Here is a 19,300-nt window from a genome sequence, read left to right on the forward strand (position 1 = left end):
ACCTGAATATGCTTAGGGTTTGATAAAATGAAGATTCAGGTTCAGGAAGTCTGTGGTGGAATTCGGAGTCTATATTTCTTTTTTAAAATTTTTATTGAATTTATTGAGCATTTCTCATAACCTCCCAGGTGATGGTTATTTGCTGGTTCAGGGGCCACATTTTGAGTAGCAATACCCTCGAAGTGGGGGAAGGACTTTTGTCATCTGCAGACCACAGTGATTATAGATGTGCTGTGTTATTCACTGCAGCAGTGAAATGGGACCAGGGACAGCTAGAGTCAGGCTTGGTGGCTCTGTGACTCAACAGGCAAATTGGTGCAAGTTTAAATCTCCATTTTTATATTGACAAAATGATTTATGACTTTCCCCTCCAGCCCCTTCTTTAGTGGAGTCCAGAGTGGGCGGGAAACCTGAGTTGCCCCTGGCAACCCAGGCCCCAGCCACTCCTTGAGCGAATCCAGGGCCGGCGGAAAGCTTGGCTTCCTCTGTCACCGGGAGCAACCCAAGCCTCCTGCTCGCGCCAGCTCTGTGGCCTCCGCCATCTTCAGTCGTCTTCAGTATTTGCTCAGCACCTGTGTATGAAAATTAACCACCATCTTTGTTGGGTTAATTTGCATAGTCGCTCTGATTGACTGGTGGGTGTAGTGGAGTGGCGGAGTGATGGTTAATTTGCATGTTTCTCCTTTATTAGTGTAGATTTGTAGGAAGGGGAGGGGGAGGAGGACTTGATAATCTTTTTTAAGATCATTACAAAGAAACAACCTAAAGTAGAAATATTTCTAATAGTTTTACCCATATAATCCTCTGTTAACTCTATTCTTTCCAATAAATAAGACAAGAGGCAAGTTAAAGATACAGGCAGTTCATTCATTCTTAATAGGCAGTGGGATATGCTATACAAAGTTGGGTCCCTTCATGTTTTAATAGACTAGAGGTAAGTCTGTTCTTAAAAAGGAAAGATTTAAGAACTGGTGGAAAATGTCATCAATGCATTTTAGGGTGTTTTATTATTTAATAAAAAATAATTTATAGAAATATATTGTTCATAAGTTTGGGAAAGTCAACATTTGACTACAGTATGTCCTCGGGTTATGTCAGAGACCCATTCCTACCGCACAATGTAACGTGATTTTCACTGCAAGTCGGAACCCACCTACATAAGCACCTACGTCACTCACATGGAGCACATACACAGCAGTAATGAAGTGAACCGGTAAAAATAATTTTTAAAAAAAGATAACAATTCCTGACCTTTACTTGTGGTAAATAAATAATAAAAAGCATAAAGCATATATGTACATATGTTGAAATGACGGAACTTTTTTTTTTATAAATAAATGGGAGATGGCGATGTAACCGCGAAATGATGTATGTCGAGTCCCATGTAACCTGTGGACTGCCTGTACATATGCCATTCTTCTTTCCCTTGTCAGAGATGTAATAGTTTCTTTATAAAACTATGAAAAGTCATGTCTTCTTTTCTTGGGTTTTTGTTTTATTTAATATATCAATACTTAAGTTCCAGTCCTCAAACTTTCAATACACAGAAAAACACACATTTAAATTATAAAAATGAACAAAAATATGTATATTGACATTAGCAGAACAAGTGAATATAATGGAGCTCATCTGAATATTTTCTTCCCTTCATATCAACTAATGACAATGAACCATTTTGTTTCTAAATAGAGGAACCTATTATTTTTATAAACATTGGCTGATTTTTTTTCTAACACCCTACAATAGTCATATACATTTTTCCTAGGAAGTTAGACCCAAAACAACATAAATCATGATTTATTAGAAAAAAAGACAAAAACGTGGGGTCCCATGGTAGAAATGTCGCTGTGAAATCTGTAGCCACCATTTCACATGGAAACTGGCCTGTTCCTCTACTAACAGTGTTTTTCCTGTCTGAAATGCTCTTCCCTCTCTTCTGCCCACTCCAATTCCCTCAACTATTTAAGGTCTGTTTAAATTCCCTTCTTCCTTATAAAGAATATATACTCCTTTCCATTACTAAAAATGTTTCTTTTCTCAATATTTATAATTGTTATTATTGTGGGTAGTTATTCATGACTACATCTTTAAAAATTGCCAGCAAAAAATGAAAATTATTCAACCACCCTTCATTGAGTCTCTTGTGCCTAAAACATAAATATATGTAAATAAACAAAATAAAAGACAAAAATAAATATTCAGTGATATTCAGTGGTTCTCAGTTTAGCTAGAGAATTGAACATGTGTCAGTGATTATGATCCCAGAACTGTGATAGGTGCAATAATATAAATTCATATACTGTATTATGCTTTAAGAATGTGCATTGTTTATTTAATTATTATTAGGATGGTCATTTGATTATGTCTTCTTTCCAGTGAAGTGATCTTATAAAAAGTAGGTAATTAAAATTATGTATTGATTTAAAGATATAGTTTTATATGTGTATGTAAATATTTGATATATACATTTAATAGTTATTTGCACACTGTCTGGAATGTAGTCATTTTTTTTTTTTTAAATATATTCCACTGATTTTCCACAGAGAGGGAGAGAGACAGAGAGCCAGAAACATCGATGAGAGAGAAACATCGACCAGCTGCCTCCTGCACATCTCCCACTGGGGATGTGCCCGCAACCCAGGCACATGCCCTTGACCGGAATCGAACCCGGGACCCTCCAGTCCGCAGGCCGACGCTCTATCCACTGAGCCAAACCGGCCTTGGCCGGAATGTAGTCATTTTTATAGAAAGATTCAGGTAGAATGCCACAGGCATTCTGAAACTGGACCATTCAAGCTTCATACATGGAGCAACTACATGGAAAAGGTTATCAGCTCAAATCATGCTCAAATAAACACACTTTCCACAAGCAGAATGATTATTTTAAGTGGATATTAAAACATTAAAAAATAATAATAATAAAATATACAAATACAAATATTTGGGGATATATATATATATGAATTTCACTTTGGACAGGAGAAAATAGAATAATGTTTTAGTTTTGATTTGATGAAAATTGTTTGCTAAATATTTTCCACTTGAGGTAAAGAAGTCCTTATTGTTGGAACATTTTTTCTTTTTTTAGAGAGAGTGGAAGAGAGAAGGAGAGACAGAGAGAGAAACATTGATGTCACATCTATTGGTTGCCTCCTGCACGTGCTTGATCAGGGCCAGGGATGGAGCCTACAACCTAGGTGTGTGCCTTTGACCAGAGTCGAACCCCAGGCCCTTCAGTCTGTAGGCTGATGCTCTATCCATTGAGCAAAACAGGCTAGTGTTGTTGGAACATTTTTAAAGTTTACGGGATGACTGCATGTTAGAGATATTTTTGAGAGATTTTCATATATAGGTAGGATGTTGGAAGGACCAGTTACTTCTAATGCCATCCCAGTCATCCTATGTTGGTAATGGCTGTATAATGGTATCAGAAATATCCCAGGGCTAGCAAAAATTCCCAATTGTTTATGGCAAATGTTTGTATGCACTCATAGAAAATTCTTCATCATTTGCATTGAAAGTTATTCCATTCAATAAATTATTTCCAGGGAGTGTTAATAATGTTTAGATTTTATGCTATTTCTATTTGTACCACTGATGTTACTACTGTGCATTAAGTTGTCTGAGAGGTGCTACTAATACTTCCTCTTAAAAGTATTTCAAGTATGGAAATTCTAAAAGAAATTCAGGAATTCACCATGACTGAGCTGCTTCTTCTTCTTCTTCTTCTTCTTCTTCTTCTTCTTCTTCTTCTTCTTTTCCACTGTTTTCCCTTCTGACATATAAGGATTTCAAATTCTGTTTTCTTTAAATATGTGTGGTTGTCATGCAATTGGTAGAATAGCTTCATTTTGTGTAGCTGAACAACTATTCACACACTTTCTGTTTGTGGCTAAACAGTGCCTTTGCTCTAGAACCAGTTCTCTGAAGATCACTCACTTGTCCCTCCTCTTGATCCATTTTCCCAAGCAAAGCAAAGCTACAACTATACCATTTTCATATAAAGAAAGACAAACAACCTACATTTCCACATAGACATTTACCTACATATGAATTTATTTTCAGTAAGTATGGTTAATCCAAGTAAAAAGATCATCACATGGACAAAGATAAGAGATAGTTTTGGTGGGAAAATCAAGGGGGAACCACTATATATGCTTCATGAAGTAAGGAAAAGGAAAAGATGTGTTTCCTCCAAAATAATTCCCTAGAAATCTCCTAGGAACATGTAAGTGAATAAAATATATTATTTACGATTGTGGACTAATTTATGAGATTCGTTGAAATCAGAGCATTGGAGGGGTTTATAGAAAAGTGTTAGAAAGATATATGCTATTGGAAAAGAGTGAGTCCTTGGGATTAAAAGGATGAAACTGATAAATCTGTGACTTTGTCATTTTATTTTTTTATCAATCTCAACTCCACAGTTCAGCTCAGGGCTCTCAGTACTTCTTCTCTGTGCCCTGCTCTAAATGTTCTACTTCCATTACATATAAATATTTCCTCTGTTCTTTTTTCTTTGCACAAATATGATCACCTTCATAACACTGTGATTGTTAAATCTACAGGTCAAACATTATTTCTGCATTCCTAGCTGATAGCAAGATGACAAGATCTGTTGCTAGCTTCTCAAACTCAAATCACTCCAGACTAAGTTCAGCATCCTTCTTTCTTCAAAACAACCCAAATTCTCCGATGGTGTTGAAAAAGATCATATTTTATACATGAAACTAAAAAAGTTTTGTATAGCAAAAATACATCAACAAAACAATAAGACAACCTACTGAATGGAAGAAGACATGCACCAATCATGTATCTGATAAGGGGATGATCTCCAAAATATGTAAATTCATACAACTCAACATCAACAATTTAACAATCCAATTAAAAATTGGACAATGTACCTGAATAAATACTTCTCCAAAGAGGATATACAGATGGCCAAAAGACATATGAAAAGATCCTCAATGTTACTAATCATCAGAGAAAAACAAATTAAAACCACAATGAGATATCACCTCAAACTGTCAGAATGGCTATCATCAATAAATCAAACTACAAGTGTCAGTGAGGATGTGGAAAAAGGGCACCCTGTGCACTGTTGACGGGAAAGAAGACTGGTGCAGCCACAATGGAAAAGAGTATGGAGTTTCCTAAAAAAATTAAAACTGGAACTGCCTTATGACCCAGTGAGTCCACTTCTGGGTATATATCTGAAGAAACTCAAAACACTAATTTGGAAGAATAATTGCACTCCATGTTCATTGCAGCATTATGTACAACTAGAGGCCCAGTGCATGAATTCGTGCATGTGTGGGGTCTAGCTGGCCCGCCCTGGGCTGGTGGGGCAGAGGGGACATGGGAGGTTGGCTGGCAGGCCATGCCCTCAATTGGAGTGAGAGGGGGATAATTGGGGGTGGGGGCGGGCGGGGGGAGGAGCCGCAGGCGGTTGGCCGGCTGGCCCAACCCCTGATTGGGCCCGTTGGCCGCAGTGAGCATCATAACCACCAGTCATTTCGGTCATTCCAGTGTTCTGATCGCTAACTTTTTATATATATAGATAGCTGCATATAATCAACTTAAGTTGATAGAATCAACTTAAGTGACCATCAATAGATGAGTAGATAAATACATATTCGGTACACAATGGAATACTACTTGGCCATAAAAGACCTATAAGCTATTATGCCAAGTGAAATAAGTCAAACAGAGAAAGACAAATACCATATGATTTCACTTATATGTGGAATCTAAAGACCAAAACAAACAAACAAAATAAAAACAGACTCATAGGTACAGAGAACAAGCTAACAGTTGCCAGGGGGAGGGGATTGGGAGGCTGGATGAAAAAGTGAAAGAATTAAGAAGTACAAATTGGTAGTTCCAGAATTGTCACTGAGGTATAGATTATAGCATAGGGAATATAGTCAACAATATAATACTATGTATGGTGCCAGATGGGCACTGGAAATATGGTGAGGAGCACTTTGTGAAGTATATGTTTCCTGACCACTGTGCTGTACACCTGAAACTAATACAAAATAATATTGACTATAAACTGTGATGAAAAAAATTAAGAAAAAAACATAAAAATTAGTTGACCCAATAATTCTTCTAAAAGGTCATGAAGGCCATCTTTGGGTAGTCCACAACTATTTTGTTTTAATTTTTTTTTCAAAATTGTTATAAAATAAGATCTATGTAATAGAGTTAAAGGAAAGGGGGGAAAAAATAAATATGACAAAAGATCATATTGTGACAAAAGATTCAAACATTGTCTCCAAATTATAAAACAAGAAGATTATTCTTTCTTCTTATAGTTTTGTCATTATTATTTGTTTAAATAGTTCTTACTATTACTAGTTATTATTAGCTAGTTTATGGTTAATTGCAATTTTGAGGTAAATTGTACCTCTGAAAGAGAAGAGTTTATAGAAATATTTTGAGCTAATATACAAGATCTTTCCCATAATAATAAATATCCTGTTATAATTAAATTATATGCTTCTAAATTTTACACATATTACATTGTGAAAGCAAGTGGTAACTTTTCCATATTTCTGCAGGTTTATTATTGTATCCAGCTCAACAGTTGTTGCCATTAGAGTATGATTTTAAACCATAAATTGGAATTCCCTCAATTGAATTTGACCATCACCATTCCCTAAGCATACTATAAGCCTATATCATCCATTTACATATAATATTTTCTTTATATCTTATTCCTGCTTGTGGAGCAAGCATCTTAGAAGATCCAGCACAAGTACCATGCCTTCTGGGTAGCTTCCTGATCTACACTCCCTAAACATTGCTGTGTTTTTCTTTTGTCACTTCGCCCTTTATATTTTCTTCCCTACTAGACTCTAAGTTTCATGTCAGGAAAGATGGTAGTTTCTCAATCATTCCTAGGCAATCTGTACCCATTGCTTAATATTACCTATGATGCACATATTTGTTCATTGAGTTGCCTCAGTACATAGTTGTGTGGTCAAGGGAAAGAAAAAGTATGTACAAGAGGAAATATTGTATAAGCTGTTTTCTGAATCTGCAGGGCAAACTGCTTGAGGCATTGACTAGAAAACTGGGCCACGATCCTTCTATATTTGGGAAAATGTCTCACCAGAGACACAATGGTAAAAAGTATATATTATGTGTAGCATAATATTAAAAACCTATATGGAATCCTGATACTGTAATGTTTATTCCTTGAAGTATATTTTTATTTAATATCTTACATAAGAAAATAGAGCCAGCACTAAAAGGGGTTTCTCCATCTTCTAAAACATACCAAAAGCAAAAACAAGAAATTCTGTGCCAAAAATGTTTTTCTTAAATTTTGAAGTAAACCAAGAAAACATCTTATTTGTGATTATCATGAAATTTGACATTCACACATTCAGCTTTTGATACAATGTACCATAATTTATTTATCTGGCAGGTCTATGTTGGTATCAAATTGTAAAAATGAAAACCAAAATTGTATGTGGTGAAAATAGTTAATTTAAATAAAAATTTTTGGCAGTTCCCCTATTTTTGAAATTTGTTCCTCAAGCTCTTCATAATTTCACTTATCTACATTTAAAAGAAAGCCGAACACTGGTGTCTTGTTCTTTATTTTATTAATATGAAAACTAGAACCCAAAAGCCAAAGAATTGTGCCAAAATTAAGCAATATCTGAGCAAAGTGTGAAACTTTTAAAAATTTCACTAATAAAGCATTCAAATTTCTTATGTCTGTTTACATAATTTTCTCACTTATTTTTAAAAATATGTTTCAATTCATTTCAGAGAGAGGAAGGGAGAGGGAGAGAGAGATAGAAACATCAATGATGAGAGAGAATCATCAATTGGCTGTCTCCTGCATACCCCTACTGGGAATTGAGTCCGAAACTCGGGCATGAGCCCTGACTGGAAATTGAACCATGACCTCCTGATTCATGGGTCAACACTCAACTACTGAGCCACACCAACCAGGCTTCTCACTTATTTTTATTACAAGAACTATCCTTTTTAATAATTCCCCTTTAAAATTATATTTCTTATACCAGACTTATTCTGGTAATAAATACTTTTAGTTGTATTACAGTAGAAAATATTTTTGTTCTGATGATTTTGCCTTAATAAAACTTATTTACTAAAGAGTAGAAATTATGCCAAGATAAAAATAACTAAAATATCATTTATGGGCTCACAATAATAATCTAAGAAAATGCTAAAATTTTTAAAATAATATTGCACTGATCAAATTTTGTAGTAGTAATGGCAACAAAAACTCTCAAACATTGCTGGCAGGAGTATAAATAGGTGCAACTACTTTGGAAAACTTGCAGTATCTACTCAAGCTAAAGCCAAGCATTATATATACTAAGCTACCCCTTGATCCAACAATTTTTGCTCTAGAGAAAGACTTAGGCCCAACCCATACAGTCCCCAAAATGAATGTATTCACAAAAAGATATGTTCAAGGATGTTCATCACAGCACTAGCCAAAACCTAAAAAATACTTAAATATTCCATAATAAAACAACAAATAAATTGTGATGTCTTCATATAATGGAATACCATATAGAAATGAGAATAAACAAGCCATTGCTACATGCAGCTATATGGAAAATCACATAAACACAATGCTCATAAAAATAAAGCAGACACAAATGAATATTATATAAAGTTCAAAAGCAGGGAAAACATATTCATTGTTGAAAAAGTCAAGGTAGTGATTATCTTTTGGCAAAACAGTTCCTGGGAAAGAATACTGTGGTGGCAGAGAGCAGGGTGAGGACTTCTGTTACACTGGCAATGCTACATCTTGATCACAATTTCTTTTTTTTTTTTTTTTAATATATTTGATTGATTTTTTACAGAGAGGAAGGGAGAGAGATAGAGAGTCAGATACATTGATGAGAGAGAAACATCGATCAGCTGCCTCCTGCACACCCCCTACTGGGGATGTGCCCGCAACCCAGGTACATGCCCTTGACTGGAATCGAACCTGGGACCCTTCAGTCCGCAGGCCGAAGCTCTATCCACTGAGCCAAACCGGTTTCGGCTATCACAATTTCTTTACATGAGTGTGTTACTTTTGTGAAACCTCATACGGAACTTGTCATTTGTATACTTTTCTGCATGTATGTTGTATCTCAATTAAAAAATTAAAAATCTTTTACAACCTATGAAAAAAGGTTTGTAATCATAAATTATCTTATATAATAAATGGCTAATATGCCAATAGATCAAATGTTAGAACAACTGAACAACCGGTCACTATGATGTGTGCTGATCACCAGGGGGCATGTACAGAACATGGTGGGCATTGGCCGAAGTGGGATGGTGGAGCAGGTGAGTGGGGGCACCAGACCAAGGCAGGCACTGGTTGCTTTCATCGGGGCGAGCCTCTGATAGTTATTGAAAATTCTTTGCTCCCGCACGCCGCAGTCCCACCCGCCTCTCGCACCCACTGCCAGCGCCTGCCCTGCTTGCACCCTCAGCCAACACCAGAGCCAAAGCTTGCACCCACTGCCCATGCCCGGCACCAGTCCCGATCACTCAGTGCCATCAGTGGGTGTGAATGGTGGCTGTAGGCCCTGTTCACCCCTGAGGGCTTCTCCACCTCCTCCTGCTCCTGAGGGGCGATTGGGGTAGCAGCCTCTACTCACACCTGCTGCTGGTGCCTGCCTGAATCGCTCTGTGCTGTCAGCGGGTTTGAACGGGGCCAGTGCCATCAATGCATGGGAGCAGTGCCACCGGGAGCAGGACTTCCTACAGACAGCGGTGGGAGGGGGGGAGGGCAGTGGGAGGGATCAGGTGGGGGCACGGAGTATGGGCCGAGACTTGCCCCTGTGCCGACTGCAGCCTCTCGGCCCATAGTTCCTTTCAAGGTGCAAGAATTCATGCACGGGGCCCCTAGTATAATTATAAATATTGATGGTTTCTAGATATTTTGCCTCCAAATCACCCTGGAAAGAATATTTTTAAATTTAAAAGATATCTTTGTGAATTAATACTAAATACTTTTGTTACTTTTTTAAGTTTACACGTTGTTTTTTTGCTCAGTATATCACAAATAGACTTAGTGAACAAAGAATAGTTTCCATAAACACATTTATTTTATAAAATATTTTCAGTAGAGGGAGCTTCACTTTCTTTATTTTAGAAAATGTTCATTCAAGGGCCATCACTGAAAATAAAAAAGACTTAATATTTTGTGTTATTAAAATTCTTCATAGAATGATGAAGGAAAATGAATAAAAAAGTGCTACTCTCATTCAAGACTAGTCTAAGATAGAGGGAAAACTTATTCAATTTATAAAAGGAGAAAAAAAAACTTGATGAAAAATACACATATCAATTAAACTTCTATATTGGGTATGTCTTTGTCAAGAAATTACATTTTTGGAGTATTCATAAAAACATTTTTAACTAAAAGTATTTAATATTAATGAAGATAAGTTCTTATAATCATGATTATGAGTTTGAAATACAATTTTTGTGAATTCCAATAAAATGACAAAAATCAGAGATTCTAGTGATGAAGAATACATAACTAAGAATGTATTATAACAAAACAAAAAAAGGATATATTATAGCAAATATTGTGAATTGCCATTATACAAATCTGACCACACTGACCAAAATACTTTAGTTACTGGCATTAAGCTTTCTAAATCTGAATATCTATTAACTAAGCTATTATGATTTCTCTTATAACATTAATTCCTTTCCATGAAATGTCCATAAATGTAAAAAAGCTCTATACTCTTTGCTTTGATCACTACATACAAAATTTGTGACAATTAGAAAGTTTAAAAATTTACTAAGTCTTATTAAAATATTTTCACTGAAAATATTCTGGTTTGCAGTGGTTCAACCCCTTAAGAAAAAGTCAATAATTTCATAATATAATAACCTTCACAACTGGACCCTATTATTATAGACTTACAAAATAATATAACTTTCTGTAGGGTATATTTATGAAATACATTGTTTTCCTAAGGTGTCCAAAGGTGAAATTTTGATGTGGAAACTCAGAAAAGAATATTTACAACTTCCATAGAAATAAGTATACACAAAACTTATTCTAATTATTTTATTTCAATCTCTTGTAAAGCATATGAGCCATAAGATGGAAATTATAATAAAATGAAATTTATATTGATGGTTCAAAAATCTATATGAGCAGTACCTTGCTTATACATTGTTCATTTAAAAATAGTGGTTAAATTATCTGATCTTTTGCCTAGTCTCATTTCCTCTTTAAATTAATTAAAAAGAAAAAATGAGGCCTAAAAATATGACTGGACATGATAAGAAAATGATATGTCATAGAGCAATATTATTGTTCTATGGGGTTTTTTTATTATAGTACTTTCTCCAAAAAGATTACTCTTGACATGTAACATGTCTAATGATTTATTTATGTATTACCTGAACTAAGCTCATTAAAAATAGCACTTCTTCATTTATTTTTTATTCATTTACCTTACTCTCTGGATATATCAACAATGTTCAGAATTTTTCTGGTTAATAAATGTTTATGTTCTAATTGTTTTCCTTTTAAAAAGTTAGAAATGTTCCATTTCTAATTAGTAAATGTTTTTAACTCCCCAAAAGAGAGTAACCCACAACTTATACTTTACTTAGAAAAAGAATCTCTAATAGAAATTTGAGAACGAAAAGCTTGGCTTTGGAAATAACTTTTCCAGGGTAATCTCAGTTGCCTCTAACATAAGACGACAGTTACTGAAATGCATTATTTTCATAAAATAGAGCAAAGTTACATATTTTCAGAGGTCTCAATAGATAGAATGCTAGGTACTTTAGACATAAAATAATACGATTTAAGGGGTGCTCTCAACAAGTCAATTTCTAATTGCATTCTTGCTCTCATCAATAACAGGTGGTTGCATTCTAGTACACAGGCTTTTTAAATAAGTTCTCCAACTGTTAAATACAAATAGACTCACCTGAGTAACAGTGCTGCTTCCCAGAAATAAAATCCCGAAACTAATGTCCGAAAGTGTCTTACGTGGGCCATGATACGGAGAGATATTCACGATCCTGAAATTAGTCTTATCCAAGGCATGGGGGAACGAGAAAGCCTGGAATGAAAATTTGCGATCTAACTCCGTGTAGTGGTGGAGACAAACGCTTGGAAAGCTTCAGCACCATAGACAGCTCCCCGCGGCCGGAGGAGGCCCTGTCTGCCTTTCAAACCTTTGAAATTCGCTTTCTACCCTTCTCTGAGCACTGAGCAGAGGGGCATTCAGGGGGTTACAAATGTGCAGGTGATTTACACAGTGAACGCGGAATAATGGGTGAGATGAAATGTATGAAGTGCCTAGGTTCTGGGCAACAGTTCACTGGAGCTCTAGCGGCAAAAGAAAGAACGCTTGTCTTTTCCTGACTCAGACCCACGTTTGAAGAAAGAACAGCAGCCACAGCCGGAATGAAAATGCGTCTTCACCTGCTCCAAGCGCCGCCGGCCCAAATCCCACTCTCCACCTTTGGGTAAGACCCAAAACCGCTAGCGCGGCAAAGGGAAGCGGGGCGGGGCCAGACGACAATGTCTTGCCCGCAAATCACAACCGCACAGCGGGACAGAGTGACAGGCCACTCGTGATGGTAGGCGGTGCTTAGCACTTCACCCTTTTTAAAAAAGCAGCGATGCAGAGCCTAGAGGGCGACTGGAGTGTGTTGGGGGAAGGAAGCTTCAGGGCTAAGCCTGGGAGAATCAGGGGCTTTTGTGGATTAGTTAGCAGAGTCGCTTTGGAGGGGCCATCCATTGTTCACTTCCGAGAAAAGGTACAATTTAGTAACCGTGACCCCATGTCTTTGACCTTACACGGAGATGTAAGAGTAAGCTTTAAGCCCATGGAAAGGGCTAAGGAAGAGCAGAGAATGTGGTGCATGGGCAGCAGCGGACAGGAGAACACACTGCTTCTAGAATCCTCTCATAATCCAGCTTCTGGCCAGGAAGCATTATTGACTAGAGTGTGTTGACTTTCCTTCACTCATAATAAGGGTTCTAAAAAGATGAAGGCGGGAAATCTAAAGAGATGGCTACTTAGAGGCACAAGCTACCCACCATTTCTTCTTACATATTTTCATTAACTTAACAGTAAGTTCAAGTAAGAAGGATAGCTAATTCATTTGTTATACATCTTCGGTCATCCATCTCTCTATCTGCTCTCTCTCTCCCCACCCCCCCTGCCATCTTGACCATTTACATGGGGATGTGGATTGGAAGACTGAAAAGGAAAATGGTGTGTGTGTGTGTATCTCAAAATAATGGAATATTAAAAAATTCAAATCTATTGTTAGATCTTTACAGTGGCTTTTATTACTATCAACAAGGATCAAAATGTTCACTCACCTCTTCAATCTTAACTTTTGCCCCAAACCCCTGCAAATACATTCTGAAAGCCCTATTTTAATCTCATAACTTTCTCAATAAATAAACTACATGCCTTTTTACTCTTTATCTATTTTCCTTTTAATTAGATTCCAACAGCAATTAACACATCAAGTATCCTGTAAATCTATTTAACTGGAAGAGTAGAAGTTATTACCTTTCAACCCTCTTCAATGAGGACAATGAAAAAAAAAATCTCTTCTCTTTACTCTTTAGCAGACATCTTTTCACATCTTTGTTTTCTTATTTAAATCACAAACTTCCAGAAGCCCATAAGTAATATCATTGATTCTGCCCATGAATATTTGCATCTTGAGAAAGTTCATACAATTTTAGTTAACTCAGTTTTTCAGTGAGCCTTTTGAAAACTCATGAAATACAAATGCTTTTTAGTTGGCCATTCTTTGAATAGCATTAATTGTTTTAAAAAACACAGATGATAATAATAAAATAAAAGTGAAACTTACCCTATTTCAAGAAGGCTTAGATTCCTTGTCTTGTTTCACCACTAAGTAACTGGGCATTTTTGGAAAAGTGATCTTGCCGAAGACCAATTCCAGCATGTCATAATTTCAAGAGTTTCATCAAAAGGTTGATGAGACTTGGGGACTCAACAAGGTTGAGTCACACCTGTTGGGAATGGCTAAAGGCATTTCCCCAAACCTGAATAGGAAACTGATTGTGCCTGCCAGACAGTTAAAGGGCATCTTAATCTACATGTTATTGCCTCCTACTGGCCAAACACCTGAACAGCCGTAGGCTAATTCCCCCATTCTGACAATGGACTCTGTACCAAACGCTGACCCTTTGAAGTGTATATCTCTGCCTTGCCTCAGGACAAGTTGTGTTAATGAAAAGCATGGGGTCCTGGGGACGGAGAGAACCTAAGACCTTAGACTTAAGATCTTGGATCTTAGCTCCTTTAGCTAAGCTCTTCTGACCCCCAATGTCTTTCAAAATTATATTTCACTCCGGACTCTTTATTATTCTCTGGATTTTTATGTCATCTATGCACAGCCCCTTCTTCAGATTCCTGAACCCTTCTTGATGCTGGGACAAGAACCCTGGCAGATCTACTTTTAAAAATATTTTTACTTAGTATATCTTTAAAATAGGTATTTATTGAAAGAATTGAATTAAATGACCTCTGAGATTCATCCTCTGGCCCAAAGAAGACAACCAATCAATGAATGTTTATTTAAGTAAACAAATGTATGGATGATATGATATTTAAAAGTCTATGTTTACATTTACCTGGATAGTTACTAGTAAGTTATATGATAACTTAGCAGGCAGGATGATTTCAGTTATTTCTCATTAAAATGAAAGCATAGGAATATTATACTTTATCAAGTTAAGATATATCTAGTCAATCAGTTTCTTAGATATAAATATAAAAAAGTAACTGGAATCCCCATGTTACTCATTTTTCAGAGCACCATGATTATTTTCTTCAAATTACTTGTGACAAGCTATTTCACTACAATGAGGATAGTGGCCATTACTTAGCCTAGCACCTATCATGTAAGGTAGAAATGAAATTTCATGCATATGCATATTTGTGGCATCTATTCTTGTAAATTTTACCCTTTTGAGAATAATAGTCCTGATTGTACCAGTAGGTGAATGAATGTGTTTTGGGGGAAAAGACTATTCTATGGATGATGACTAACTGACTAGTTCATTCATGTCAAATTAAGCTGGATTCTGATATGACCAAATCTCTGCTCTTCTCTTTGTGTCCTTTATTATTTCTTTCTTGTACTATTGGATTATAGTTCACATTTTACAAGATGTGGGACTTCAGGGCTGACTTGGATATTAATTTTCATCATATTTAATGCTCTCCTTTTACAGAAGAAGTAATTGTAGCACAAAGCAGTTAAGTGATAATTACAACCCCTTGTATTCAGCAAGTTGAAGATATTAAACTTGACTTCGGCGCTTCCGAATTATTGTGTAGTATTATGTCCACTACCATAAAGCTATCTCTAATAGTATATTTCCACTATTGTCTCAAAAATATATACATATTCCCTGGCTGGGTAACTCAGTTGGTTACAGCATTGTCCCAATATGCCAAGGTGTTGTGAGTTGATCCCCAGTCAGGGCACATACTATAATCAGCATTAATAAGTGGAACAACAAATCTCTCTCTCTCGCCTCCCTCCATTCCTCTCTCTCTCTCTAAATTTAAAAATATGCATATTACCTAAACTACAGAAAAGTAAATCAATTTCAATGTAATGATAAAGTTATTTTCATATGCTCAATTGTTACTACCAATGATCTTAAACATACAATATTTTGTATATATTGCTAAAATTACTTGCTATTTATAGAGGACTTATTTACTTGTTTGAGGTCAGTGCAATGTGGGGTTAGTAATAGTTTACTGAGAGTTGATTAGATTCAGTAGCATTGGGTCATTCTAGCCATCTTATCAAAAGCTTATGTATAAATCAAAATGCCAATTTGAAAACTTACAGACAGTAATGCAAATTTGCAGTAATTAAGAATATTAATACCTTTGAGTTAACACTCTGGAAGAGTAAAAGTTTTAATTTAGGAATTAATCAGAAACTCACTTGTTCAACATAAATCAGGTAGAGAAGAATTAATCCTATGTCAGTGAGAGATATTATCATTAGGTACATGAGCCTAGTGAATTTAAATTTTGTATAGGACTTTACTTACTGAGCATATTATAATTATCATGACATTAAGCTGATCAGGTGACCCTGTTTTTTAGGAAGAGTGGTAGAAATATCCAATAGTTTATCCCCATTTCCTTGTTTGGGGTACAACATTTCTCACATGGATCTCAGCAACAGCCTCCTGTTGTTTCTCCTGCTTGCTTTCTTATTCCTTTTGATTAATCCTCCATTGTGAATATCAAGGTTTTTTTTGTTTATTTTAATAAATCAGATGATGCCACTCCTTTTTAAATTAAATTTGTTAGAGTGACATTAGTTAACAAGAAGGTTTCAAGTGTAAATATTTATGGTACATCATCTGTATATTGCATTGTGTGCCAACCACCCAAAGTCAAATCATCTTCCGCCACCATACATTTGACCCCTTTATCCTTTACTATCCTCCACTACCTTCCCTCTGGTAACTACCATACTGTTGTCTGTGTTTATGAGTTTTTGTTTATCTTATTTATTCATTTATTGCTTTTAGTTTTATATCCTACATATGAGTGAAATCATATGGTCTTTAACTTTTTCTGTCTAACTTATTTCCCTTAGCATTCATGATGTCACAAATGGCAGTATTTGATCTTTTCTGGTGGCTGAGTAGTATTCCACTGTATATATGTACATCTTCTTTATCCAATCATCTATGGAAGGAAAAGATGCTCAACTTCACTAGATATTAGGGAAATACAAATCAAAACTACACTGATATAGCCATAACTGGTTTGGCTCAGTGGATAGAGTGTCAGCCTGCAGACTGGAGGGTCCCAGGTTTGATTCCAGTCAAGGGCATGTACCTTGGTTGTGGGCACATCCCCACTAGGGGGTGTACAGGAGGCAGCTGATCGATGTTTCTCTCTCATCGATGTTTTTAAGTCTCTAGTCCTCTCTGTAAAAAAAATCAATAAAATATATTTTAAAAAAACTACACTGATATCCCACCTCACACCTGCTAGAATGGCTGTTAGCAACATGAAAAGTAATAACATGTGCTGGAGAGGTTGTGGAGGAAAAGGAGCCCTCATTCACTGCTGGTGGAAATGTAAACTGGGTACAGACAGCCACTATGTAAAACAGGGGGTGCCACTTCTATTCCGGAAACCCTTCAGTGCCTTTCCATTGCAACAGATTAAAATTCACATTCCTCTTCAGAGTGGAGAAGACTCTGATTTTCCATTGACAATCTCCTCAGCCTCATTGTTGACTAGTCCCTCTTTTCCCACTATGTCCCAGTCACAGGAGCTGTTTCTTAATTCATTATTTCTCTGATCTTCCTCTTGGGCTTCCTATGTCTAAATTCCTTCCTGCATTACAAATATCTCTCTTTTCCTCCCTTTCTTTTTTTCTTCTCCCTCTCTCTCTAACAAAATTTTCCCATTTACCTTTAAATCAGTATTTATTCCTTGGATTAAGTTATAATTTGATGTTTGCCTTTGTTTGAATACTCCCATTAGGCAATGGCAATGTGCATTTGTATGCCTACCACAGTGCTGGAACATAGTAATCAGGAAATATTTGTTGAATGAATGACTGAATGAATACATAAATATTATCTGCTCTTTAGTTCTCCCTTTCCTAGATTCCATCCTTATGAATCTCTTTTAACCCATTCTTTCTTCATAAAATTACTTAAGATTTCTAGATTATAATGTTCTTTTCAGGGCAAACGTATTCCTTCCCCATCTAAAAGTAACCCTGTGTGCCCTGGAGAATGACTTATTTATAAATAAGATTAATATCATCCACTATATTATGATTTTTACTATTTTAACTCTTAGGCTCTCATTTTTTTTCTCCAAATTATGCTGATTATTTCCCATAATTTCCCCAATAATGAAATATTTGAAGCACTTAATTGACTATTTCATTCTTTCTCTGAGTGCTTTATATCAACCTGTTACAAATTATAAAAGTACCTCCAAATTATTTTTTCAAACAGTTTATTCATCAACAAATATAGAGTTTATAATTATGCACCATCTTATGCACTTCTTGGGATACACATGTGAATAAGAACAAATCTTGTCCTAGATGAACTACAATCAATATATTATGTAAGATGTATATGAATATTCATAGTATTACATAGACTAAAAATATTGAAGGAAATGAAGAGAAATGCAATGGGAATTCAAATGCATTACTTCAAAATGGAAAGCATGAGAAGATTTGAAAATGTTCATAGAGTAGGGGGTATTTAACAAAGTTTGAAATTAGTTCATAGTTCATTTGTAGAATTTGACTGTATGGAAATTATAGCAGATAACTTTGGAGAAGGAGGAGGGTAAAAAATCTTGAAAAGCAGAAAAAATGGAATTTGAGTGATAATATTTTTGTAGTTAATTTTTACCCAGGGTGATGAATTTGTCTTCATTCAATAGTGATAGAACTGACGAATAGTCTAATACCAATTCAGCCTGTTTTCAAACCAAGATTATTTTTCATAGTAAACAGATACTATTGCAACAGATGTTCCTAAATTAGATGCCCAAAACAAATGAAAAATGCAAACAAGTGTTTCACAGTAGCAGTTTTGAAATCTGTGGTTATTATGGTTAGTATTCTTTTTGTTTGCAAAGCATTTTTATTAGTAATTTTCTGGATGTTTTTGAAATTCTAATTATATGGAATATTTAATATTCATTTTCCCTTACTAATGCCCTGAAGAAAAAATGTTAGAAGTGTAAATATTTTTAAAGGATTAATTTTAACACCTTTCATTTTTCATCTTCTAGAAATATGATTTAATAAGAAAAATATATTTATTTGCGGAGACACTGGAATTTAAAAAATACAACTTCAAGACTAAAAAAAATATTTTTAAAATTGGATATAACTAGCCTGAATTTAGGTCCCCACATTGGCACTGAATTTCCTTGTTACCTTGGGCAAAGTGCTTTTCTAACTTAGCTTTAGTTGCTTATCTATAAAATAAAAATTATAATCCATTTCAAATATTTTTCTTTAGCTCTTCAATTCCTCCAAAAATGTCTGGCTTTTTAAAAATTTCTCTTGACACTTTCATTGTTATTCATGGAAAATCTTATAACTCTATTACTATTTGATTTTACCCACTTATAAACATTTTAATGTTTAAAGATACTTATACTTTATTTATTTTTAATACAATAGCTTTATTGATATACTAGATGCTCGGTGCACAAATTCATGCACCAGTGAGGTTCTT

At 35.5% G+C, this 19,300-nt stretch overlaps 1 protein-coding gene across 2 annotated transcripts in view; it reads right to left on the reverse strand.

Moving 5' to 3' along the window:
- Positions 1-12,034, reverse strand: part of GLRA3 (glycine receptor alpha 3) — a 130,084-nt gene extending 118,050 nt beyond the window's left edge. For both annotated transcript variants that reach the window (XM_070417259.1, XM_070417258.1), the window contains exon 1: positions 11,964-12,034. In XM_070417259.1, the coding sequence (XP_070273360.1) occupies positions 11,964-12,034 (71 nt within the window). The remainder of the gene's footprint in view (positions 1-11,963) is intronic.
- Positions 12,035-19,300: the final 7,266 nt, after the last annotated feature.

The sequence above is a fragment of the Myotis yumanensis genome, unplaced genomic scaffold (genome assembly GCF_028538775.1).
Source record: "Myotis yumanensis isolate MYYU_CA2020_CCGP unplaced genomic scaffold, mMyoYum1.0.hap1 SCAF_5, whole genome shotgun sequence".
NCBI classification, from domain to species: Eukaryota; Metazoa; Chordata; class Mammalia; order Chiroptera; family Vespertilionidae; genus Myotis; species Myotis yumanensis.